The sequence below is a fragment of the Leuciscus leuciscus genome, assembly GCF_965113295.1.
Source record: "Leuciscus leuciscus genome assembly, chromosome: 14".
Lineage (NCBI taxonomy): Eukaryota > Metazoa > Chordata > Actinopteri > Cypriniformes > Leuciscidae > Leuciscus > Leuciscus leuciscus.
The window spans coordinates 38,704,125-38,730,932 of NC_138738.1; the positions used below are offsets into that span (position 1 = coordinate 38,704,125).

General features: G+C 43.2%; 1 protein-coding gene across 4 annotated transcripts in view; it reads left to right on the forward strand.

The window, feature by feature from the left end:
- The first annotated feature begins 416 nt into the window (after positions 1–416).
- The window catches only part of LOC309473892 (protein-glutamine gamma-glutamyltransferase 5-like), a 33,727-nt gene continuing 7,335 nt past the window's right edge, over positions 417–26,808 (forward strand). The window contains exons 1-14 of one of the 4 annotated variants that reach the window (XM_082136138.1): positions 417–542; positions 855–1,034; positions 8,524–8,754; positions 12,138–12,256; positions 12,339–12,467; positions 12,550–12,727; positions 13,331–13,466; positions 14,061–14,164; positions 14,283–14,525; positions 15,014–15,046; positions 15,722–15,754; positions 16,151–16,183; positions 16,543–16,749; positions 25,260–25,423. In XM_082136138.1, the coding sequence (XP_081992264.1) occupies positions 536–542; positions 855–1,034; positions 8,524–8,754; positions 12,138–12,256; positions 12,339–12,467; positions 12,550–12,727; positions 13,331–13,466; positions 14,061–14,164; positions 14,283–14,525; positions 15,014–15,046; positions 15,722–15,754; positions 16,151–16,183; positions 16,543–16,749; positions 25,260–25,423 (1,797 nt within the window). In that variant the 5' untranslated portion in view covers positions 417–535. Of the gene's footprint in view, positions 543–854; positions 1,035–8,523; positions 8,755–11,466; positions 11,695–12,137; positions 12,257–12,338; positions 12,468–12,549; positions 12,728–13,330; positions 13,467–14,060; positions 14,165–14,282; positions 14,526–15,013; positions 15,047–15,721; positions 15,755–16,150; positions 16,184–16,542; positions 16,750–25,259; positions 25,424–26,808 lie in introns of those variants that run through there. The other 3 variants (XM_082136139.1, XM_082136140.1, XM_082136141.1) reach the window with 3 other exon arrangements.

Consider the following 26,808-nt stretch of genomic DNA (forward strand, 5'->3'; position numbering starts at 1 on the left):
CTTCAGTTTTGTCTTTGTTTAATTGAAGAAAGTTTTGACACATCCAACTGTTGACCTCATCAATGCATTGGCACAGGGAGTCAATGGGGCTGTAATCGTTAGGCGATAGGGCTAAGTACAGCTGTGTGTCGTCTGCATAGCTGTGGTAAGCAATTTGGTTGTTTCTCATTATTTGGCTCATTGGGAGCATATACAGGTTGAACAGGACCTGTATTTTGATCAAAATGTATTTAACTCAGCATTTTTTAGACTGTGATCTCACCTTTGTCTCAATAAAAGCAGATGTCTGATGATATGCATGTGCATTACTCATTGTGTGACCGCACATACTGCATCCACCCGCTGAAACGCACAGCACTCTGGTATGAGTGATTGCGTTACTGTTTTAGGTGTTGGTTCCGATTGCAAAATTTTTCATGTTGACTTCACTTGAATGTGGTCTGACGTCTCAGGGAGGGGCTGAAGAATGTCATATATAAAGCACAATAACCGTAGAACCTGAATCTAACAGCAAACGACAACACAGCAGTATCTCATGGACGGTAAGCTTCAGTTATTTTACTATTCATGGTTGTGTTTTTAAAGAATTTACTGCTTTAATATTTTCTATGCATGTCATTTAATTTGATCAGATTATGATATGCTGCTATCATTTTTAGATATATATATTTTTTAATAATAGTTGTTTATAAACAATTAATTGCTATTATCTATTGAAATTTCTAAATTTGAAATTTCTATGATCTACATAAACATTTTGTCTTAAGTAATTAGTTATTTTTAATTATTTCTATTTTTATATGAAAATTTTTCAGCTGCCTCACAAATAATTTGACATTTGCTAATTTTTGTAGAGTTGAAGCTTCAAATTGTCCACCTGCAGCAGGTCCAGAACAAGATCCAGCACAAGACTGATGGTCTGAGCTCCAGCACTCTGGTGCTGCGCAGAGGACAGCCCTTCACCATCCTCATCAACTATGATGGACGGCCATTTGATCCACTGAAGGATAAACTGTTCTTCCGGATTGTTCTAGGTTCGTTTTTGTGTTTGTGCGAGTGCTAAAAAAAACGTGCAGCCTCATCTCACTCTCTCTCTATTATTTATCAGTAAATAATCATATTTTCCAAATTCAGTTATCCAAATCGCTTAGAATCAGCATGAATCTGTGCATTGTGAAAGGAATTCAATGAACATATATATATACATATAAACCTGGATGAACGCATTCAGTTTATTAGTAGCCTACCATTAAATAAATCTTACCTGTTTCAGTATGACTGATAAATATGCATCACATTAGGTTTATTAGTTTGTTCATTTTAAGAGTGTGTAATTCATATAGATGGAAATTTTATATGCAAACCAAATGCATAAATCTTCAATTTAGGCCTAAATGTTTTTTTGAGTGAATCCTGCTTAATTGTGCTCATGAACAGAAAGCAAAAAAAGTGTTCGTAAGATGTACTATATATATATACAGTGGGTACGGAAAGTATTCAGACCCCCTTAAATTTTTCACTCTTTGTTTGCTAAAATCATTTAAGTTCTTTTTTATTTTTTATTATTATTGTACACACAGCACCCCATATTGACAGAAAAACACAGAATTGTTGACATTTTTGCACATTTATTAAAAAAGAAAAACTGAAATATCACATGGTATAAGTATTCAGACCCTTTGCTCAGTATTTAGTAGAAGCACCCTTTTGATCTAATACAGCCATGAGTCTTTTTGGGAAAGATGCAACAAGTTTTTCACACCTGGATTTGGGTATCCTCTGCCATTCCTCCTTGCAGATCCTCTCCAGTTCTGTCAGGTTGGATGGTAAACGTTGGTGGACAGCCATTTTCAGGTCTCTCCAGAGATGCTCAATTGGGTTTAAGTCAGGGCTCTGGCTGGGCCATTCAAGAACAGTCACGGAGTTGTTGTGAAGCCACTCCTTCGTTATTTTAGCTGTGTGCTTAGGGTCATTGTCTTGTTGGAAGGTGAACCTTCGGCCCAGTCTGAGGTCCAGAACACTCTGGAGAAGGTTTTCGTCCAGGATATCCCTGTACTTGGCCGCATTCATCTTTCCCTCGATTGCAACCAGTCGTCCTGTCCCTGCAGCTGAAAAACACCCCCACAGCATGATGCTGCCACCACCATGCTTCACTGTTGAGACTGTATTGGACAGGGGATGAGCAGTGCCTGGTTTTCTCCACACATACCGCTTAGAATTAAGGCCAAAATGTTCTATCTTGGTCTCATCAGACCAAAGAATCTTATTTATCACCATCTTGGAGTCCTTCAGGTGTTTTTTAGCAAACTCCATGCGGGCTTTCATGTGTCTTGCACTGAGGAGAGGCTTCCGTCGGGCCACTCTGCCATAAAGCCCTGACTGGTGGATGGCTGCAGTGATGGTTGACTTAGTACAACTTTCTCCCATCTCCCGACTGCATCTCTGGAGCTCAGCCACAGTGATCTTTGGGTTCTTCTTTACCTCTCTCACCAAGGCTCTTCTCCCCCGATAGCTCAGTTTGGCCGGACGGCCAGCTCTAGGAAGGGTTCTGGTCGTCCCAAATGTCATCCATTTAAGGAATATGGAGGCCACTGTGCTCTTAGGAACCTTAAGTGCAGCAGAATTTTTTTGTAAACTAGACCAGATCTGTGCCTTGCCACAATTCTGTCTCTGAGCTCTTCAGGCAGTTCCTTTGACCTCATGATTCTTATTTGCTCTGACATGCACTGTGAGCTGTAAGGTCTTATATAGACAGGTGTGTGGCTTTCCTAATCAAGTCCAATCAGTATAATCAAACACAGCTGGACTCAAATGAAGGTGTAGAACCATCTCAAGGATGATCAGAAGAAATGGACAGCACCTGAGTTAAATATATGAGTGTCACAGCAAAGGGTCTGAATACTTAGGATCATGTGATATTTCAGTTTTTCTTTTTTAATAAATGTGCAAAAATGTCAACAATGCTGTGTTTTTCTGTCAATGTGGGGTGCTGTGTGTACAATAATGATGAAAAAAAATGGATAAACTTAAATGATTTTAGCAAATGGCTGCAATATAACAAAGAGTGAAAAATGTAAGGGGGTCTGAATACTTTCCGTACCCACTGCATATATATATATATGAGGTAATTTATTCATCCCATAATAAAGCATTGCAACTGATGTAATGTTTTGCAAATAAAAAAAGTATTGGTAGAACTTTATTTTACAGTCCTGTTCCCCATGTACATACTATGCAATATGGGTAAAACTGCAATATGGGTAATAGGCTACTAATGTCACATTATATGTTTTGTCATCACCTGCCTACGTCACTCATTTGTTTTCACGGACACTAATCACGTTCAGCTGTACACTCATCAGTCACCATCATTAACACCTGTATATATGTTCAGTTCTGTTTCAGTTCAGTGTCCAGAATACAGGATTAGGGCATAGGATATAATGTATGGGGATTGTGATGCTTCTGCCCACCTTAAAGGTTGAGGAGCCCAGGGTGGAAGTTGATCAAGATATTCGCAATTTAACGTCGCAAAGGCCTTAAGATTACACTCACCAAATTTGAAGAGGATCAGATAAAAAAAACTGTAGGAGGAGTTCGTTAAAGTACAACATCAGGAAATGGCGAAAACTGCACAAAATCTGAGAGGAAGTTCAAAATAGCTGACTTCCTGTTGTGTTTAGGGCTATGCTCCAAGATACTTTTTTGTAGGTATTGGGTCATTACATGTATGTACCAAATTTCATACCTGTACGTGAAACGTAGAGCCGGGGCAAAATGTAGGGGCAATAATTGAGCCATTTTGCCCCACACAATTCTGAAACCCATATCACACGTACATTTTCACCACTTCTGAAGCGTGTGCAAAGTTTCATGAGTTTTCGGGCATGTTTAGGCCCTCTAAAAAGCGATTCACTCTGGAGATGAAGAAGAAGAATAAACGGAGCAAAAACAATAGGGTCCTCTCACCATCGGTGCTTGGGCCCTAATAATAAACGGAGCAGAAACAATAGGGACCTCTCACCATCGGTGCTCGGGCCCTAATAAAAGGAATATACAGATGCATCACCCATGTAGGCTGTACAGTAGGGGGTGGTAATACTCCTGAGGAGTGAGCGGCCAGTAACAAGAAGAACAAGAAGTTGTTCAGTGTCCGGTATTGTCTATGTTATGTGTGTTGCTATCCGTTTGCCGTTCTGTTGGATCTGTTGAGAATAAAGGCCATTGCACACTGACTCCGAAATTTTCGTATGCGTTTTTTCGTGTTCGTCAGCCTTAAAATTCGTCACGCACAGAAACCTTGCACACCGAGTCCGATGCGTATTTATTAAACCTTTGCGGAAAAAAACGCAAAAAATACAAAATGGATTCGTCAAGCAGTGAGGATGATTTTGTTGCCCTCTTTCTTCTTAAAAAGAGAAAAAGAAAGAGGAAATATTGGGTCCACCCAATACTGAGATTGCGCCGAGAGGAAGGAGAGTTTCACCTTATCAAGGAGTTGCGAAATTATCCAGAGCGATTCAAAATTTACCTCAGAATGTCAGTGGAACAGTTTGATGCTTTGCTAGCGATACTGGAGCCACATATTAAAAAGACCACCACCAATTTCCGTGAACCAATCGATCCTGAACAGAGACTGGCAGTATGTCGTATGGGCACACACACACACACACACACACACACACATTTTATATATTTATTTAAGTCCACTTAAAAGACATGATTTACAGGGACATAAATACTATAGATGCAGTCAAATGCATGTACATAATCATGGACCAGTGGCATACAGCAGATCTTTACAATATTTAGCATCACTCAATTGTTATGGATACAAGTAGCACCGTCTCCGCCAGATATGACGGCTACCTATAATAGCAGACAGAGCACACACACACACACACACACACACACACACGCAGACGGCCGGCGGAAGCGCTGGGCAGACAGAACAGCTGTATACAGGTTATATTTTATACCCAAATAATACATGATTAGTAATCGAATTGGCTGCTCAATCCATTGTGGATTTTGTCGTTCGCTTGTACGGTGGCTCTGAATTGTTAAAAAACCTCTCAAAATACTGGCTGTGGATGCGAAAAACGCAGAAAATCGAACCCTATCCGAATTTTTTTATTACGGACGAAAGTTTCGTAGACAGTGTGCAAGCGTGATTGACATAACGTGAGGTTGAATATTTTTTTTAACGTGCGAAAATTTCGGATGCGAATTTCGGACTTAAACCCTGCAATGGCCTTAAACCTTTTGAATTGAATCATATACGTCTTCCTCATCTGTCTGCCAGCAACCACCCGTGACAGAATACCAGACCTAACAAGTGAACGTTTTTGTAAGATTTCCTCTTTTCAGTTTTTCGTGTTCAGGGTCTTTGTTCCGTTTTCACCCCTGCTTGCACCATGGACTTTCCGGCAGTTAAACTCATATGCCTTGAGCAGGGAAAATGCTCTCTCAAGGAACATTTAGAAAAATGTATGGATCTTGCCCATCAGACCATCAGATTTCTAAATCTAAGTTATCTGGGGAGGTTCCTCGAGGGAGCTTTGCAACATATGTGGAGTGGGTGCTGGCGTCCTGCGGATCTGCGTTCACCGCCAAGGATGCCGACAGCCTCACTCCCCATCCAGTGCCCAGCCAGAACCACCCAGACTGCGAGGATCGTTGACCTGAGCCCACCGCAGGTAACGCGATGGAGACCGCTGCGATGAATGAGCCCACGCCCACAAAAGCGACCGAGGACCACATCGCCACGGAGCCTGAGCAGTGTATGCCTGACCAGGTGTGTGAGCCGGCCGAGCCATCCATCACCGAGGGAGTGCTGGTGGACATTGAGGGTTCGGAAGTGAGCCCTGCCCACCCCCCGCTACTGAGAGTGCGTTTCTGGCAAGAACACTTTTTGCTTTTGAGTTTGGAGAGGAGATTTGTCTAGCCCCTGTTTTGTTGCCCGAACCTGTCAATCCTAACCTGTCAGTCATTTGCCTGTCTCGTTAGCCTCGCCCAGCCTCCCTCTCCCACCACCTTTCCAAACTATCCCCAACACTTTTTTGAGACTTCAGTGTCTCCCCCAGTCTCCCCCAGCCATCTGTGCCACCCAGTCATCTGTCACCCTTCAGTCCCTCGGCACCACCTCTGCCTTTAAGTAGCGTGGTACCACCTCGGACCTGACGGGAGCATCTCCTCCTGGGCATGAGGAGCCCGAGGCTTTGCCTGCAGCCTCGGTGCGCTATGCTCTGCCTCGACCTGTCGCCCTGGCTCCCACACCTGCGCTCCTTCCACCCTCGACCTCGGCGTGGACCACTGGCCATTCGGTCTCGCCGGACTCCCTCGGCACGTCGGCTCCACCGATGTCAGACATCACTTCACCTCTGCTGCTGACTTGCGGACCGTCCGCTGCTCTCTGGTCCTCCACCCCTTCTGCTACGGCTTACTCCGCCCTGCCTCAGGCTCCAACTCACCCTCAGACCTTCGGATCCCCACCTCACTCTCGGGAGGTTGTCGCTGCGGCTCCATTCACCATTTCTCCACTACCTCGGCTCATCGGCTGCGCGGTGGGCTGCATCCTTGCTGTCGTCGTCTCTGGTCAGCCCCATGGCGGCCCTCATCAGTGTTCCTCCATGGCTCCTCCCTCCGTCAACACTGCCGTGGGGCACCAATCTGGCTGTGGCCTGGATGAACAGCCATCATCCCCTGGCTCACTCCACCTTCATCACCACCCGGACTTTGTTGTTCGTCCTCCTCCTGGTCGTCTGTCCAACCCCAGAACCATCATCTGCCTGTCTTTGCCATACCTTTGCCAGCCCCCTTAACCACCCCTTCGCCACCCCCTCATCCTCTTCATCAGCCTGTCTGTGCCACCCCTTCACCATCCCCTCATCCTCTTCATCTGCCTGTCTGTGCCACCCCTTCGCCATCCCCTCATCCTCTTCATCTGCCTGTCTGTACCACCCCTTCGCCATCCCCTCATCCTCTTCATCTTATTTTCATGGCGCAAGGACGCGTATACCTGGGAGGGGATGTTCTGTCACGTTCACATTCACACTCGTTATGTTTTGTCATCACCTGCCTACGTCACTTATTTGTTGTCACGGACACTAATCACGTTCAGCTGTGCACTCATCAGTCACCATCATTAACTCCTGTATATATGTTCAATTATTAGAAAATGGAAGAAGTTCAAGATGACGGTCAATCTCCCTCGGTCTGGGGCACCATGCAAGATTTCACCTCGTGGGGCCTCAATGATCATGAGGAAGGTGAGGGATCAGCCCAGAACTACACAGCAGGTCCTGGTCAATGACCTGAAGAGAGCTGGGACCACAGTCTCAAAGAAAACCATTAGTAACACACTACGCCGTCATGGATTAAAATCCTGCAGCGCACGCAAGGTCCACCTGCTCAAGCCAGCACATGTCCAGGCCCATCTGAAGTTTGCCAATGACCATCTGGATGATCCAGAGGAGGAATGGGAGAAGGTCATGTGGTCTGATGAGACAAAAATAGAGCTTTTTGGTCTAAACTCCACTCGCCGTGTTTGGAGGAAGAAGAAGGATGAGTAAAACCCCAAGAACACCATCCCAACCGTGAAGCATGGAGGTGGAAACATCATTCTTTGGGGATGCTTTTCTGCAAAGGGGACAGGACAACTGCACCGTATTGAGGGGAGGATGGATGGGGCCATGTATCACGAGATCTTGGCCAATAACCTCCTTCCCTCAGTAAGAGCATTGAAGATGGGTCGTGGCTGGGTCTTCCAGCATGACAATGACCTGAAACACACAGCCAGAGCAACTAAGGAGTGGCTCCGTAAAAGCATCTCAAGGTCCTGGAGTGGCCTAGCCAGTCTCCAGACCTGAACCCAAAAGAAAATCTTTGGAGGAGCTGAAAGTCCGTATTGCCCAGCGACAGCCCCAAAACCTGAAGGATCTGGAGAAGGTCTGTATGGAGGAGTGGGCCAAAATCCCTGCTGCAGTGTGTGCAAACCTGGTTTAGAACTACAGGAAAAGTATGATCTCTGTAATTGCAAACAAAGGTTTCTGTACCAAATATTAAGTTCTGCTTTTCTGACGTATCAAATACTTATGTCATGCAATAAAATGCAAATTAATTACTAAAAAATCATACAGTGTGATTCTCTGGATTTTTGTTTTAGATTCCATCACTCACAGTTGAAGAGTACCTATGATCAAAATTACAGACTTCTACATGCATTGTAAGTGGGAAAACCTGCAAAATCGGCAGTGTATCAAATACTTGTTCTCCCCACTGTATATAACCCTGTACTTTCTCAGGCAAGTATACATAAGTGCACATACTATAAAATAGTATTTTGAGTGTAGGACAGATTGTTGTATGGCTTCTATAGACGTATACACTATTGCTTAACAGCTCAGAACACATAGTAAATCAGTCTTGAAAGGTTATTGATAAAAATTAATTCCTTTATGGGGAAACTGAATATTATTTTTGTGTTCAAGTCTGAACCCCACTCCACCGTATTCACCGCAGGGCCGCTGTCTGTGGAGATGCCGGTCTCTGGGTCTGGACAACCTTCTCCGTCTCAGTGGAGTGCCATTCTGGAGGGGAGCGTACCAGGCCGTACGCAGACCGTATCACTGTATAGCCCTGCATCTTCCCCAGTAGGAGTCTATACACTTCACATGAGAGTCGAGACCCGCGGGAGCATCAAATCCCATGTGCTCGGACAGTTCACGCTCCTCTGCAACCCCTGGTGCCAAGGTGAGCAGGAGGAAGAACTGTAAATGAACAATAGTATGTACCTGTATGAATTTCTGTGTTCTGTTAAACACAAAAGAAGATATTTTGCTAAACAGTTGCTGGTCCCCATTGATTTCTATAGAATTTTTTTATTTTTTTATATGTACTATGGAAGTCAATGGGGTCCAGCAACTGTTTGGTTACTAACTTTTTTCAAATTATCTTTTGTGTTCAACATAACGAAAAAACATACACATTCAAGTCACTATGATATTCTGGTCTCTAGATAGGCTATCATAAGTCTGAAGGCTTAGAAATGTATCTCCTCAACAACACACATAATTTGAGAAATCATTCATGTTTGTAGAACTCGGCATAATCTTATGCTAAGATTTACATTGGACTTATTGTATATTTGAATATAAATGAATAATTTCTGCTTTAAAATCTGATTGGTTGAGCCTTGGTCAAAGTTAATATACACACTGTCAGCTAATAAACTAAATTACATGGTGGAAATATTATTTTTAAGAATATTACTTGATATACACTACAGTCTATAAGTTTGGTGTCTGTAAGATTTTATGTTTTTGTCTCTTATGTTAACTCTTATGCATTTATTTGATCAAAAGTACCGTAAAAACAGTCAAATATTATTACAATCTAAAATAGCTGTTTTTTATGTAAATGTAATTTATTCCTGTGATCAAAGCTGAATTTTCAGCTTCATTACTCCAGTCTTCAGTGTCACATGGTCCTTCAGAAATCATTAAAATATGATGATTATCTGCTCAAGAAACTGTCAGTGACTGTAATGAAAAAGGCAAAAAGATCCAATTGCGAGGGAACAATAATGTTTATTGACAAAGCAGAAACAGATAGAGAAGCTGGTCAGAGGCGTCGTGGGCAGAGATGGAGATGAACTCGGTAATGCAGGGACGCAATGGGCTGATAGAAGTCCCGGCAGAAACAGCAGATCCTCCAGGAAGCACAGGAGACGAGAACACACAAACCAGGAACAAAGTCTCAGGAAAAAGCACTGAAGGCACGGAAAGCTTCCCAGGAGAGCCTCAACGATCTGACAAAAGACAGGACGAAACCACAGACAATAAATAGGACGCCGACATGAACCCATGAGTAAGTGAACCCATGAACTGTAACAGTACCGGTCGTTTAGCAGACCTGATGTATTCAAGGTTCTTATGATCGGTCCAGACGATAAAGGGTTCCCTTTCTCCCTCTAACCAGTGGCACCTTTCCTCCAATGCTAACTTGACTGCTAATTTGACTGCTCTCTGTTACCAATATCGTAATTACGTTCGGCAGTCGATAAGCGATGAGAAAAAAAAACGTGCAAGGGTTTATCTTGTCGTCCGCAAAAGATCGCTGTGAAAGTACTGCGCCTACCCCCACCTCTGACGCGTCGACCTCCACCACAAACTGACATGAGGGATCAGGGGCTACAAGAATGGGAGCTGAAATGAAGCAGCTCTTGAATCTCCTGAACGCCGTTCCGGTGGAGATCAAGGCAGTCAGAGGAGCGGCTAGTTGGCTGAAATTACGAATAAAACGTCGGTAAAAATTGGCGCATCTCAGGAACCTCTGCAGGGCCTTACGGGAATCTGGAATCAGTAAGTCCAGTTTCGTGAAAAGAGACGCTCCCTGCAACCGCTCGAAGGCTGAAGACATCAGTGGCAAGGGATAAGTATTCTTTACCGTGATGTTGTTCAGCCCTTGGTAATCAATGCATGGTTGCAAAGAGCCATCCTTCTTCCCTACGAAAAAGAACTCCGCGCCCGTGGGAAACGAAGAAGAATGAATGATCCCGGCTGCCAGAGAATCAGAAATATATTTCTCCATGACCTCTCTTTCTGGGACAGAAAGCGAATATAATTTGCCCTTAGGCGGAGACGTACCTGGCAGTAAATCTATGGCACAGCCATAGGGACAGTGCGGAGGGAGAGAAGCAGCCCGGGACTTACTGAACACTTCCTTCAGGTCGAGATACTCCTGTGGCACGTTTGACAGGTTCACTGGTTCCTCCTGCTACACAGAACGAGAGACAGAGGAACAAGCAGACACAAGACACGAGGCATAACAATGATCACTCCATGCCGAGACAGAGTTCTGACCCCATCCTATCTTGGGCTCTGGAATTCTATGGAATAGTTGGAGACGGTTCTGTTGTCCTGGCGAAGGTCGGCGAGTTTGCGGGCCGCCTCGCAACCCACTACCGTGCGGTCAAACACTTATCTCATCTCCTCCCTGAGTGCATGGAACGAGGAACAGCGGGGATGTTGGTTCGCTCACACCGCCGTTCCCCACAGAGAGCAGAGCGTCCAGAAAGCAGAGTCATCACCAATGCCACTTTAGACTGCTCAGAAGCGAAGGTCACAGGCTGGAGAGAAAAGAAAATGGAACACTTGGTCAAAAAGGTTCTGCAGCGGTTCGGCTCGCCGGAATACCTCTCTGTTGTCGGAATGACACGGAGCCTGTATAGCCCGACCAGTAGCGACTATCTGTTCGTCCTGCAGGTCCATTCGAACACTGTTGTTATCGAGAAATTCCTGTAGATCGGGAGAACTCGTTGAATCCATCCTTGGTCAGATCGTTCTGTCAGTGACTGTAATTAAAAGGCAAAAAGATCCAATTGCGAGTGAACAATAATGTTTATTGACAAAGCAGAAACAGATAGAGAAGCTGGTCAGAGTCGTTGTGGGCAGAGATGGAGATGGACTCGGTAACGCAGGGCAGATAGAAGTCCTGGCAGAAACAGCAGATCCTCCAGGAAGCACAGGAGACGAGAACACACGAACCAGGAACGAAGTCTCAGGAAAAAGCACTGAAGGCACGGAAAGCTTCCCAGGAGAGCTTCAACGATCTGACAAAAGACAGGACGAAACCACAGACAATAGGACACCGACATGAGATTCAGCTCCGCTGATCAGCTCATCAGTAGCGGTAATGAGCCACGCCCACAAACACACTAACACACACGCAGAGAGAGGACGAGTCAGTGAACCCATGAACCGTGACAGAAACATTTCTGATTATTATCAATGTTGAAAACAGTCGTGCTGCTTCAGAGTTTTGTGGAAACTTGCATTTTCAGAATTTTTTGATGAATAGAAAGTTCAAAAGAACAGCTTTTATTTGAAATAGAAATCTTTTGCAACATTATTAATGTTTAATGTCACTTCTGATCAATTTAATGTGTCCTCGCTGAATAAAAGTATTCATTTATTGAACAGTAGTGTAATAATATGTTAAATAGTGATGTCTTTCATTTTATAGAACTTCACCTACATACGTACAAAACCCTTAGCTGTGATAAAATCACTGTAATGCACGGCTTATTGCTTTCATTTATTATCACAAGCTCACCCTCTTCTGTTATTCTGCAGCTGATTCCGTGTTCCTGCAGTCAGAGGATCTGAGGAATGAATACATCAGGAATGACTTCGGTCTGCTGTTTAAAGGCAGCCCCGGGAACGTCGACTCCAGACCCTGGTCTTTCGATCAGGTGAGACGTTTGACTGTTGAATCTGAAGGCACGGCACTGAAAAACTGCTTCTCATTAACACCTGACACACATGTATTTTCAGTATGAAAAAGGAATATTGGACATCTGTATGAAGTTGCTGCAGTTGAGTCCTCAATCTCAAGCGGACGCGAAGAAAGATCTTCTGAACCGCAGCAGTCCTGTGTACATCAGTCGTGTGATCTCAGCTATGGTGAGGAGGATCTCCTCTTATTCTCTGCTCTCCACTCACTCTCTCCATGTGCTCCACTCAGTCTCTCTGTCGTTCTCATCAGGTGAACTGTCAGGATGATAAAGGGGTGTTAATGGGGAACTGGTCAGGAAGGTACAATGATGGTGTAAACCCCTCCACGTGGTCCGGCAGCGCAGATATTCTCTGGAAGTGGTCAGAAACACAATTCAGCCCTGTGAAATACGGACAGTGCTGGGTGTTCGCTGCTGTCATGTGTACAGGTGCGACCAGTATGAGTTCTTACACTACCGTTAGAACGTTTGGGGTCAGATTATTATTTAAAAAAAGAAAAATAGAATATTTTTATTTAACAAGGATGCATTAAATTGATCAAAAGTGGCAGTATATTTATAATGTTTCAAATAAATGCTATTCTATTCATTTCATATTCTATTCTATTCTATATGAAGCGGCACAACTGTTTTCAACATTGATAATAATCAGAAATGTTTCTTGAACAGCAAATCAGCATATAAGAATGATATCTGAAGGATCATGTGACACTGAAGACTGGAGTAATGATGCTGAAAATTCAGCTTTGATCACAGGAATAAATTACATTTTACAATATATTCAAATAGAAAACAGCTATTTTAAATTGCAATAATATATCACTGTTTTTACTGTAATTTACGGTGATTTATACAGCCAAGCTCCAAAAGAGCCAATGGCTTTGTGTTTCTCAGATTGTGCTGAGTAAAATAATCTGTGTTTGGGGGTGTAATTGTTATGTTTTTGGGTGAAGTATTCCTTTAATGGGTCACTGGTAATTGAATTAGTGCTGTTGATGATCGATATATAAAATGCATTTGTTTGTGTCACAGTAATGAGAGCCCTCGGCATTCCAACTCGAGTGGTCACCAACTTTAACTCCGCTCACGACACAAACGAGAACATGGTGATTGAGGAATATTACTCGGAGAAGGGGGAAAAGCTGCCCATCGGTCAGGATAGCGTCTGGTGAGTTACGCCTTGAAAGCTAAAAAGTCTTCTTATTATAGTTATGTTGCTAAAACATTCACTACTTTTCAAAAGTCTGGGGTCGGAAAGATTTTAAAATGTTTTTGAAAGAAGTCTCTTCTGCTCACCAATGCTGCATTTATTTGATCAAAAATACAGTAAAAACAGTGAAATATTATTACAATTTAAAATTGCTGTTTTCTACTGTAATTTATTCCTGTGATCAAAGCTGAGTTTCCAGCATCATTACTCCAGTCTTCAGTGTCACATGATCCTTCAGAAATCACTCTAATTTAATGAAAACCGTGATAATTTGTTTTTATCGGCTGGAATAGAAATCTGTTGTAACATGTCTTTACTGTCACTTTTGATGCATCCTTGCTGATTAAAAGTATTAATTTCTTCCTCCAAAAAAATCTAAACTATGTACTTATTTTTTTATGTGTGAAGTCTTTTATTGTGTTTCTTTAGGCTCTGCTCCTTATCAGGATACAGTACCTTTACAAATAAACCTGAATTTTTTGTGGTTGAAATTAATTGTTCAGTGTTTTTAATCTGACAAAATGTGAGTTAAAAGTGTTTGGGCTTTTTCAGGAACTTCCATGTGTGGGTGGAGAGTTGGATGAAGAGGCCTGATCTAGATGGAGATTATGACGGCTGGCAGGTTCTTGACCCCACGCCGCAAGAGACAAGCGCCGGTCAGTCAATGCTAATGCATTTAGAAAAATGCTTTTTATCCCTGCATGCGGATAAGACCAATTGCTACCAATTGATATGATGCTGTTGATGCTAAAACATAAACTGAATCTGTCACAGGAATGTACCGCTGTGGTCCTGCTGCTGTGAAAGCCGTTTATGAGCAGAAGGTGAACGCGCCATACGATGTGCCGTTCGTTTACGCAGAAGTCAATGCAGATGTGCGTAGAATAATCATCAGAGATGGGAAGATATTAGCAACCAGCGTTGACAAAGACATAGTCGGAGCCCTGATCTGCACCAAACGTCCCGGTCCAGCCATGCTCATGCAGGACATCACGTCAGAATACAAAACTGAGATGGGTAAGAGAAACACTGAGAAAGAATAAGAAAAATACTTACTGTTCAATAGATTTTTATACAAAAAACAACAACAACTGATTTCTTTCACATTTAGATAAAATGCCATTTATGTTCAGAAATTCTTTATCTATCTTTCCATTTTTTTAAGATGAAGTGTGTAATTCATCTAGTATCAGCAGCATCAGCAAAATATAACAAAGAATGGTTGATGTTAAACAAGACTTTGAGGAAATATTTTAAAATAAACTCAACATCAACCAAAGTCTAGTTTAATAATATTTTTTGTGTTTTTTTAATGCTGAGAAAAGTAAAAAAGACAATAAATCAAATATTTTACACATTAACAGATATCAAGATGAGATCAGACAAACGTATTTCTTACTCTCTGAACACAATTGTGTATGATCACACCAAGATAAACAGAAATAAGAATAAAAAAGAAATATATGCAAATAAATACATATATTTTTTGTAATATTCTCTTCCAGATCGATGTGGTGGAAGTATTGCTTCAAGAACCGGTACGTTTTAGCATTTGGCATTTGGCTTTTCTTCCCACATTAATAATTTTGTCGGATAAATACCGTAACCAAGTTTTGTTCTTCCCTCATATTTAAAATTTGTATTAAATATTTTCTTCATATTTTGATGTTTTAATCAAGTGGGTCATTGTCTAGGTATGCAATTTTATATAGATATTTATTATTATTATTTTACATTTAAATATTTGTTGTTATCCAAATTCTTTGTTGTTTTCAATTCTGTTTGTTGTTTATTACCATAAAATTATGGTAAGTCATTTTATCTTTCCATTTTTTAAGATGAAGTGTGTAATTAATCTAGTATCAGCAGAATCAGCAAAATATAACAAAGAATGGTTGATGTTAAACAAGACTTTGAGGAAATATTTTAAAATAAACTCAACATCAATCAAAGTCTAGTTTAATAATATTTTTAGTGTTTTTTATGCTTTTTAACAAGAGAGATAAAAAAGTAAAAATAAAAGATAAATCAAATATTTTACACATTAACAGATATCAAGATGAGATCAGACAAACGTATTTCTTACTCTCTTAACACAATTGTGTATGCTCACACCAAGATAAACAGAAATAAGAATAAAAAAGAAATATATGCAAAAAAATACATATTTATTGTTTTTTATATTTAAATATTTTTGTAATATTCTCTTCCAGATCGATGTGGTGGAGGTATTGCTTTAAGAACCGGTACGTTTTAGCATTTGGCATTTCTTCCCACATTAATAATTTTGCAACGTTTTTTGCAATCGTAATTTTGCAACGTTTTAGCATTTGGCATTTCTTCCCACATTAATAATTTTGTCGGATAAATACCGTAACCAAGTTTTGTTCTTCCCTCATATTTAAAATGTATGAAATATTTTCCTCATATTTTGATGTTTTAATCAAGCGGGTCGTTGTCTAGGTATGCAATTTTATATAGGTATTTATTATTATTATTTTACATTTAAATATTTGTTGTTATCCATCTTCATTTAAAAAAATACTCTCCTCCAGCTGAAGTTGCTTATGGCATTTAGCATTAATTTTCTAAATGCCATTTTGCCATATTTAGCAAATATTTTTTGTAATATTCTCTTCCAGATCAATGTGGTGGAAGTATTGCTTCAAGAACCGGTACGTTTTAGCATTTGGCTTTTCTTCCCACATTAATAATTTTGTCGGATAAATACCGTAACCAAGCTTTGTTCTTCCCTCATATTTAAAAAGTATGAAATATTTTCCTCATATTTTGATGTTTTAATCAAGCGGGGCGTTGTCTAGGTATGCAATTTTATATAGATATTCATTATTATTATTTTACATTTAAATATTTGTGGTTATCCATCTTCATTTAAAAAAAAAATACTCTCTTCCAGCTGAAGGTGCTTATGGCATTTAGCATTTTAGCGTTTTAGCATTTGGTTTTTCTTCCCACATTAATAATGCTCTTTGATTGTTTGAGTGATATAACAGTGATTTTTCATGTCTTGCAGTTCTTCAGGGCATTGGAGTTTCTCTCCAGCTTCTGAAAGCACCTGTAGTCGGAGAAAACCTTTCTTTCATCGTCAAAATCATTAACAACATGGCAATTCCGAAACTGTTGAGACAACAGTTGAACGCTCAGAACAAAGAGTACAACCGCGATCCCATTAGAACCTTCTGGAAGGCTCGTGATGATCTGAAGATCGGCCCGTATGAAAGTAAGAAATCTGCAACCGATATTAAAGTGCTTAAACTGAGTTAAAATGTACTTAGGACTAGTTGTTTTCCACAGTTACTCTGCTGTAGGGGTGGGCGATTTGGCAGAAATATAAAACCACGATTGAAGTAATCGCAATATTTTACAAAATTACATTTAAAATTGAAAAACCCAACCTTTCTTATTTTTAAGTTGTTAACTGGACAGCACTCATGGTGTCATGTGACTAAAATGTAACATACTACTGTGTGACACGTTTTTCATAGAATTCACACTACATACTGTTAACTACATACTTTTTTTTTTTTAAAGAGGACCTATGATGCTTTTTTACATGTTCATCTTTCTTTAGTGTGTAATGTTGCAAGGCGCAAAGTCCCTCCAGCGGGAGTTCTTCTCTATATCAGTGTCAGTGTTTCTGAACTCCCTGAAATGCCTCCATTGTAGTCTTGAGTTTTTTCCGGGGAACAAACACATCACAATATTCCTGATTTAAATAATTAATATGCAGAATAAAGGGGCGTGGCCTGGTTGAGTTAGTTAGTAGTGTGTTGAAACTGGTGGTTATGTTAAGAGCGGGACATTTTCCCAAATACACTCGAAGCGCTCGACTAATCACAACACTGATCCAGCTGACCAATCAGAGCACAGTGTACTTTTTTAGAAGGAGGGGCTTCATAGAGACAAGAACTAAACAGAGCGTTACTGACAGACTGGGAAGAGTTAAGTCAAGTCATGTGACCTTTATTTATATAGCGCTTTACATGATACAGATTTTTTCAAAGCAGCTTTACAGTAAAAAAACTGAAATTATTTAATGATGTGAACAGAGTTCATTTCGGCTGTAAAGTGGCTTTAAAAAGAAAATAGTGTCATTGTTCAGCGGAAGTCGGTTAAGTGTTGATTCAGTTCCATTGTAAAGATCATCAGTTATTAATTGAGTTAATTTAATCTATAAAGCAGTTCTACAGAAAACAGCTGCTACAATGTCAAATATGTGAAAAATATATTTTTTTAACATTCAGGCATGAAAACCTATTCTAGTAGAGCCCAAAAACAAAATCAAAACTTTGTAAAAGGGCATAATGTGGCCTTCATAAATATGGCCTTAAAAAAATAAAAAAATAAAAAGACAGTAGACACTCTTCAGTAAACTGGGATCCCTTTCTGAACACAGTTAGCATATGCATAACAAATTTCTTAGAATCTAATAACACCCATCTGGATAGTATTGGACTACATGATTTTGACTACCACAAAAATGTGTTGAAATGATTCATTAGGAATTTCACAATCGTAAGGCTGGAAGCTTTCGCTGCTATTTTGAACCAATAATCGGAACAAAAGGCAGTTGAAGGATGACATGTATAATTCAAATATTTATCTGACTCCAATATAATAAATCTGACTCCATTAAAGTTGTTGTTATTCTTTAACCTCTTATTCTTTAAAGGTCTTATTTAGACCTGATTGGGAAACGTCTCTGGTTACTCACGTAACCGTAGTTCCCTGAGAGGAGGGAATGAGACATTGCGTATGGGAAATCCATTTTCCTCGAAATGCTGAAGCCTGATTTGAATAACTCTTTTGCTTGCAAATAGCCAATGGCGCCCGCGCCCTCACCTGATTGGCTGACAGCCTCCAATATAGGTGACATCGGGCGCAAAAAACCTCAGAATCTTTCGACTGAACGAGAGCTATTGAGGCTGAAGGCTTTTCACACGACAGTCTACGTAATGTCTCGTTCCCTCCTCTCAGGGAACTATGATTACGTGAGTAACCAGAGACATTCCCTTATCGAGTCGGTCCCTCGACATTATGTATGGAGAACATATAAAACCCCCGCCGTGTGGAAGTTGGCCCAGCTCGATCGAGCCCCTATAGAGCACAAGCACTAAGCACTCAAACTGATAGCGCTAGCTCTAGGCAAGGTACCGGACCTGGTTGGAACACCCAATGTATTCTGGCACAGGGACAACTCGGCGTCAACATCATCAGTATCTCCCCGAACCCAGTTAAGCAACACTGAACTGGTGTGATATGGGGGAAAAATGCAGCAAACATGTTGGTGCTTTGAGAACATTGCCGGCTTATGAACGCGGGCATATTAAAAGGGGTCACATAACAGTTAATGTGAATATTATCAACTGCAGCTATTACTGCAGTAACTTGTCGCTGTCTATACGACCTGGTTGAAACCATGGTAGAAACACGCGCCAACCGGGGCGTGTCCTCAGGCGACTTAGTCACCCAATGGCTGCTCAGCTCACTCCTCCTGCACTGACAGAACATGTGGTGCGAACGAGGGAATGTCCAGGTCATAAAATCTTGCAAACGTGTTATGAGATGACCAAGCCGCTGCAAGACAAATGTCCTGAATAGACATACCTTTTGCCCAAGCCCATGATGACGCCAAACTCCTAGTGGAGTGGGCGCGCACCCCTATCGGACAATCTGTTCCTCGGGAAGCATAAGCTAGTTGCACAGCTTCCACAATCCAGTGTGATAGCCTCTGCTTCGACAGCGCGCTGCCTTTCTTGGCGCCCGCATAGCAGACGAAAAGCTGCTTTGAAGCTCGAAACTGGCTAGTCCTGTTCACATAAGCACGTAGCGCGCGTTCTAGTTCAGTGGGACAAAACGCTTGAATTGTAATCACCTGGGCTCTAAACGGTGTTGAGAGCACCTTCGCTGTAGCCGCCTCGCCCCCCGGAGAAAGCTCGTTATCAGGGGGTGGTTCCCCACCGAATGGCCATCTAGCATGTCACGAAAAGCGGTGATAGCGGCTACGTAGACTTACGCTGTAGACAGGGAGCTGCCAGCGTCCAGACGTTACTGCAGGAAGGTCAGAATAATGGAAATATCACAACCCTTGGGGTCTTCCCATCTGCCAATACACCAGTTAGCGAACACCTTCCATTTCAGAGCATATAAGCACCTCGTGTAAGGAGCTCTAGCTTCTGCTATCGTCTGCAGCACTCGCTGTGATACTCCGCATTGATCTGCCACACATGTAGGTCCCACAGCTCTGGGCTGGGGTGCCATATGGTGCCCCTCGCCTGGGATAAAAGGTCCCTTCTCGGCGGGACTCGCCATGGGGGGAGCTGCGACATGTTCACTAATTCCGGGAACCATGGCTGGTTGGGCCACTTGGGCGCTACCAGAATCAACGCGCATCTCTCTTCCCTGATCTTTTTCACCACTAGGGGCATTAATTTGACCGGGGGAAAAGCGTACTTCCGCCCCTTGGGCCAGCGGTTCGACAGCGCGTCCCCTCCCAGGGGAGCTGTTGTCAGCGAGAAGTACAGCGGGCAGTGGGTGTTCTCCTCTGAAGCAAAGAGGTCGATCTCCGCTTTGCCAAAGAGATTCCAGATCATATTTATAGTTTGCGGGTGTAGCCTTCACTCTCCGTGTACAATGCCGTCCCTGGACAGCATGTCCGCGCCGCAATTCAAACTGCCCGCTACGTGTACTGCTCGGATCAAAAAAAGTATCCAATCCGTCCACAAGAGTAGTGGCTTAGTGGTTCATGTAGGCGCCTTGCATGGCTGACACCGCCGTCGGTGTATGAATGTGTGAGTGAATGGGTGAATGTGAGGCTATATGTAAAGCGCTTTGGTGGCCATAGGTCTGTGAAAGCGCTATATAAATGCAGTCAATTTACCATTTACCATTTTACAAGAGCAGCTGCCTCGCTAAGCACTGCAGGGACCGCGAACGCAACCCTCCCTGGCGATTGATGTACGCCACCACCACCATGTTGTCCATTCTGATGAGAACATGACGGTCCTTCATGAACAGGAGGAAGCTCTCAAGAGCTAAACGAACCGCTTCCATCTCCAAGTAGTTTATATGCCAGCACTTCTGGTCCCCCGCCCACGTACCAAACGCTGGTCTGCCATCGCAGAGGGCTCCCCCTGAAGCATGCTCTTCTGTATGTTCAAAGACAGTCCCAGGCATGTCAGATGGGCGAGGAGTCTGTGTCTGTGTTCCTCGAGAGCGCCTCTCGATTGAGCGATGTCTAGCCAGTCGTCGAGACAGTATTCGCATCCCACTGAGCTTCGGGTGCAAGCGCTGCATTCATGCACATTGTAAATACGCGGGGGCCAGAGCCAGCCCAAACGGCAACACTTTGAATTGGTATGCGACACCTTAGAATGCAAAACGCAGAAAGCGCCTGTGATGCGGGGCTATCTGAATGTGAAAGTATGCATCCTTCAGATCTACTGCGTTGAAGTAATCCTCGGGCTGAATATGCGCGAGGATTTGCTTCACCGTAATCATCTTGAACGCGCGTTTCGCGAGCGCTTTGTTCAGTAATATCAGGTCTAAGATGGGGCGCATACCTCCATCCTTTTTCGGGACTAGAAAATAGTGGCTGTAAAACCTGCAATTTCTCTGTTCCCTGGGCACTATCTCTACTGCTTGTTTGGCCAGGAGAGAGGAGATTTCTGCCCGTAGCAGCAGGGCGCTCTGTTCTGATACTTCTGACATAATCACGCCGCCGAAACGGGGTGGTCTGCGAGCGATCTGAAGCGTATAGCCGTGTTTTACAGTGTTGATTACCAAATCTGACGCTGCTGGGAGCGTCGACCACGCGCTCAGGTGGCTCGATAGAGGGGGCATTAACGCTAACCCGCCGGCGAAGCATTGACAGCTATATGAGTGGCCGGTGACTCGTCCTCGGCTCTTTGCACGGGGACACACGAAATCACATCCTCGGGTTGCCGAGAGAGGCTTCGCTTATGTCGCGGGTAATAGTCAAGGGAGGAAAAGAGCTCTTTTGCTGAGACATGTAATGTTTTATGTTTATTGAAACAGAACACAGCAGTTTCATAACATTGACAACAACATTCTCGGGCTTCACTGTAGGTTGCCGAGGGAACTCTGTTGTCGTGCACGGCCCGCGCTCTCTTCCTCCTGGCATGAACATCAGGAACGCTGCCCCTTCTTGTCCGCCGGCCGCCCTTGGCTGCTAGAGGTCGGTTTCGTGCCGAAACGGGGCTTCCTGAATTGCCTCTGGCGAAGCGGCGGTTCAGGCTCGTGTCGCTCTCTCGCGCTCTGGGATGCGCGCCTGGCGGCCTTCCTCGTCCAGGGACCCCAAGAGTCGAGTTTGGAAGACCTGCAGAATTGCCATCGTGTGGAGGGCAGATGCTGCATGTTCAGCTGAGATATATGCCTTCTCAGCGATGTGGGCAGTGGCTCCACATGGCCTGGAAGGCAATGAGGCGGTTTTCCATCCAGGAGAAGGACACAGGTGGGCCGTGACAGCGTCCTCGACGGGAGGCGGTCGCGTGAAACCCAATTTCTCCGCCCCTTCCACTGTTGTCAGCAGCTGGGTACCCTGTGCATGGGCTCAGGCTGAGTGAGGGGAGTGCCATGAACGGGTGAGCTCCCCGTGGAGCTCAGGGAAAAAGGGCGCGGGTCTCTGAGGGGCGTCCGCCTGACGGCCCGCGTCGAGGAAGGACCCGTCCATCCACTTCCTAGATGGCTGTTCTTTGGGGGCTGCCCAGTCTAGCTCCAAGTCCGCTACTGCCCCCGTAAGAATAGCCATGAGCTCTGCGTCCAGCGAGGGTGGGGTGGCTTCTGAAGGAGCCTCAGACCACGCTTCCGGGTCGGAGGTGCTCGTGGACATGGCGTCGTCCTCACTATACCCGCGCTTCCTTCGGAGGGCGGTAACTGGCCTCAGCGTAGGTGAGAGGTTCCGATACGTGAGGGCGGCGTTGGCGTCGGCGTGGGCGACACCAACTCCTCGACAGAGTCCATAGACGGAGCTCTCTGCAGTCTCCCGGCCCGCGGCTCGACGGGTAACGGCCAGCCTTGAACGAAGGATCTTGATAGGGAGTTCCTCACAGGCTCGACAACCTGATCCTTCGAGTGCCGCCTCCGCGTGTGCTCGACACAGCACACACTGCTCGTATGCGTCCGGGAAGTCGATAGGACCACCACACGTGCGGCAAAGAGAAATTTCTTCGTTTTAGAGCAAAAATCCGCCGGAACGCGAGAGGGGATAATCCACTTTGTCCACTCTGATTGCGTGAATCCATGGTGAAACCAGGCTCCAGGTGAAGAAGAAAGATTCTGAGGTTTTTGGCGCCCGATGTCATCTATACTGCAGGCTGTCAGCCAATCAGATGAGGGCGCGGGCGCCATTGGCTATTTGCAAGCAAAAGGGTTATTCAAATCAGGCTTCAGCATTTCGAGGAAAATGGATTTCCCCATACGTAATGTCGAGGGACCGAGTCGATAAGGGAACATAGGATTTAACCTGAACGTTTAGATAACGAAAGTTATAAACTTGACTGCAATACCAAAACCGAAACCGACTGGCTGAAAACCAAAAGATGAGGCAAATGGGTGGAGATACAGAGGGGGAGAAGAACATTAACATCTTCTCCTCAATGCATGTTTAACCAATAGTACCTAGATTGTACATTAGGATACTTTAATATCTCTAAATAAATTTACCACCATTCATTTCAGTTTATAGGCTGTCAGATGAGACCAAACATGACATATGGCGCTTTTCCACTGCATGGTACGGTACGGCTCGGTTCAGTACGGCTCACTTATGACGCATTTCCACTGCATGGTACGGTACGGTTCGGCTCGCTTCGGCTCGCTTTAAATGGTACCACCTCTGTTGAGGTTCCAAGCGTACCGTACCGATACTAAAATGTGACGTGAAAACACTGCAGAACACTGATTGGTCAGACAGAATCATCAATACCAGCATCATTGTATTTACAACACGAGACACTAAACCCGCTAGATTTAAATAGCCAGTAGACAACAGCCAACACTGTAGCGCCTGTTTTAAAAGTATTTGCTTAAAAAAAAAAAAAGAGTATAAACTTAAAAAAAAAAGAAATGGCTGAATCGTGGTCAGTGGACGAGGTGCAGACGTGGTGTACTTGAGCGGATGGGGAAACACGGAATGAAAAATTCGCATTTAATATGATGATGTCATGGCAGTAGAGACGGCAACTATAACGATCAGTCCCACCCACTTTGAAGCGGTACTAACTGCAGTGGAAAAGCAACCAAGCTAAAGCGAACCGAACCGTGCCGTACCGAGTCGAGTCGTACCACGCAGTGGAAAAGCGAAGCGAGCCGAACCGTTCCGCGCCGAGTCGAACCGTACCGAGCCGAACCGAGCCGTACCATGCAGTGGAAAAGCGCCAATAGTGACATATTAGAACACACTAGTAAATAAACAGTAGAAAGCAGATGTCATGTAAAGTCTTCAGTCAGCATATTGATGAAATCCCTTGCACTAGATAGGCATTAGCATACTGTGATGATTAAAGGGATAGTTCAGGATTTTAGACATGAATCTCTATAGCTTCCCCATAAGCAGTGTGGTGCATTGACCATGACTTACCCCCGACAGCGTCCTGTGAGCCGAGCTCCGGTCCAGTTTTGGTCAAGATGAAATTAGTCCGGCAAGATTGCTGGGGTCACGGCAATAAAGCTTTTTTCTTCTCAAATCAATATGTGTTCAAAAGAGTGATATATTTGCGTCACTAAAACGTTGTCTATGGAGAGGTCAGACCTCGTAATGGCTTGGCACTATTTTCTCCCCTGTCATATCACTGCGCGCTGCCGCTACCTACAGCCAGCTGCGAGCTGCGCAGGCGCACACCACTTTTTCAGTTGTTCGGCAGTGTTTACAGCAGTGTTTACGTGCTCAGAACAGCTACACGAACGAGCTAACATAGCTACTCACCAAGAGCGATCAGTTTGTACAAGCTTTGTAGAAAATGGTGCGGACTTGTGACTATCCGGACTGTACAAACAAAGATGTGGCGCTTTCTCCTCACACATTTCAAAGATTTCCTGTGGCAGATGTTGCTCTGAGGCGACTTTGGCTCATTGCTCTGGGCTTCAATGTGAACACCAAACTGGCGAAGATAAAGAAGATATCCTTTTGGCTGTGTGTCGAAGTCAATGTTGTCATCGTCGCTGCTGTAGTCAGACATGTTATCGTTCTCTTTACGAGCTGTAAACAAAGTGACACGTGCGCGGCTCCCAGCTGGCTGTAGGTAGCGGCAGCGCGCAGTGATATGACGGGGAAGAAAATAGTGCCAAGCCATTACGAGGTCTGACCTCTCCATAGACAGCGGTTTTGTGCTGCAAATATATCACTCTTTTGAACACATATTGATTTGAGAAGAAAAAAACTTTATTGCCGTGACCCCAGCAAACTTGCCGGACTAATTTCATCTTGACCAAAACTGGACCGGAGCTCGGCTCACAGGACGCTGTCGGGGGTAAGTCATGGTCAATGCACCACACTGCTTATGGGGAAGCTATAGAGATTCATGTCTAAAATCCTGAACTATCCCTTTAAGGCCATTGTGCCACGTTTAATTCACTATGAATTAAGATTCAATATGTATACCTTTTTAAATGGATTTTTGAAGTCCTATGTCAGTAAAGAGTTCTGCCCATATTTGCTCAGCCCTACACAATCAACACAATCAACAAGCCCTGTTTGTTGTACTCCACCAGCTGTGACTGTAGAACACGAGATCTCCTTCAACAATTACATGCTGAATGAGGCTATGGAGGATTGCCTGGTTAACCTGGCTGTGGTTATAGAGGACGTGAAGTCTCAGAAGAGAGTGCTGGCTTCAGTAGAGTTTAACATCAGCAGCCCTGCCCTCAATATACAGGTATTGGTGGCCCATCATAGACATTCCTTTTTTTCAATTTAAAAGAATTATCGGTATTGGGGAAAATGTTCATATCAGTGATTCCATATATATATATATATGTGTGTATATTATATTATATTATATTATATTATATTATAGCCTATATATATACGGGTGCTGGTCATAAAATTTGAATATTATCAAAAAGTTGATTTATTTCAAGAATTCAACTTAACAGGTGAAACTAATATATTATATAGACTCCCCAGCGGCCACCTTGACGTCAATTTTACATCAACAAATTGTCAAGATTTTGACCACCATGGTCAAATGAATATGCATATTTTCATTATATTTTGTAATTATTTCCTTGTGGTTGTAAAGATGCCTAACAAAGGTATCAATCTGACATGTTTTTTTCTGGTCCCTACATCTCAGGTCAATATCATTGACATTAAATCGATGTTGATTTGATGTCAGGAAACAAGACGTCAAATTTATGTGAAATTTATGTCAAAACAATGTTGGAAATGTCGGAAAAAAGTATATTTATTACTCATTGTAAATCAATGTGACTCATTTTCAACATCTAAAAGACCTAGCCTGAATGATCTTGAAAGTTGTAGACCTAGGTCTATGTATTTTGCATGTGTGTTTTTATTTATTTAAATCCTAGCATATTTACATTTAGTTCACGTTTAAAATGACAGCAGACACTATAATTGCATATACTATAAAAGGTCAATTTAATCTGATATTGGAGCTTGATATTGAATGATATCAAAATAGCATTAAAATGACATCAACATCATGGCATCCTGACGTCAAATAGATGCCCAGCAGGCACAGGATATAGACTACAGCGTCGGTCAGACGTTGGATTTTGGTTGAAAATGAAAGTCGGATTGACATCTAAATCCAATGTTTGTTTGACGTCAAGCTCCAACATTGGGCAATCGTTCAATTTTGGCTGGAATACACCAAACAAAAAGGTGAAATGCATGGCCGTACACTAGGGCTGGGCGATTTAAATCGCCCAGCCCTACCGTACACTTATTACCAGCTTCACTTAAAACTAACCAGATTTACTTTATTTAATTTCCGGTTTAAAGAAATGATATTTTGTATTTTTAAATCACCATGATGGTGGTTAGCGTTTGCTTTAGTTGTTCTCTTGACCCTTGACTCTGTAATATAAACTTTTCTCTGGCTGTTATAATTGAGTGTTTATAAAGCACAGTTGTTGTAGCTAAAAGCGCCATGAGAAAATGAGATTGGGTAATGTTGGCTGTTTATTGATGATGATGATGATGATGATGATGATGATGATATCATCATGTAATTGCTTGAATCCCTGATCTTATTTAGTGTCTGATGCTTTGATTATATAGGACTTGTGGTTT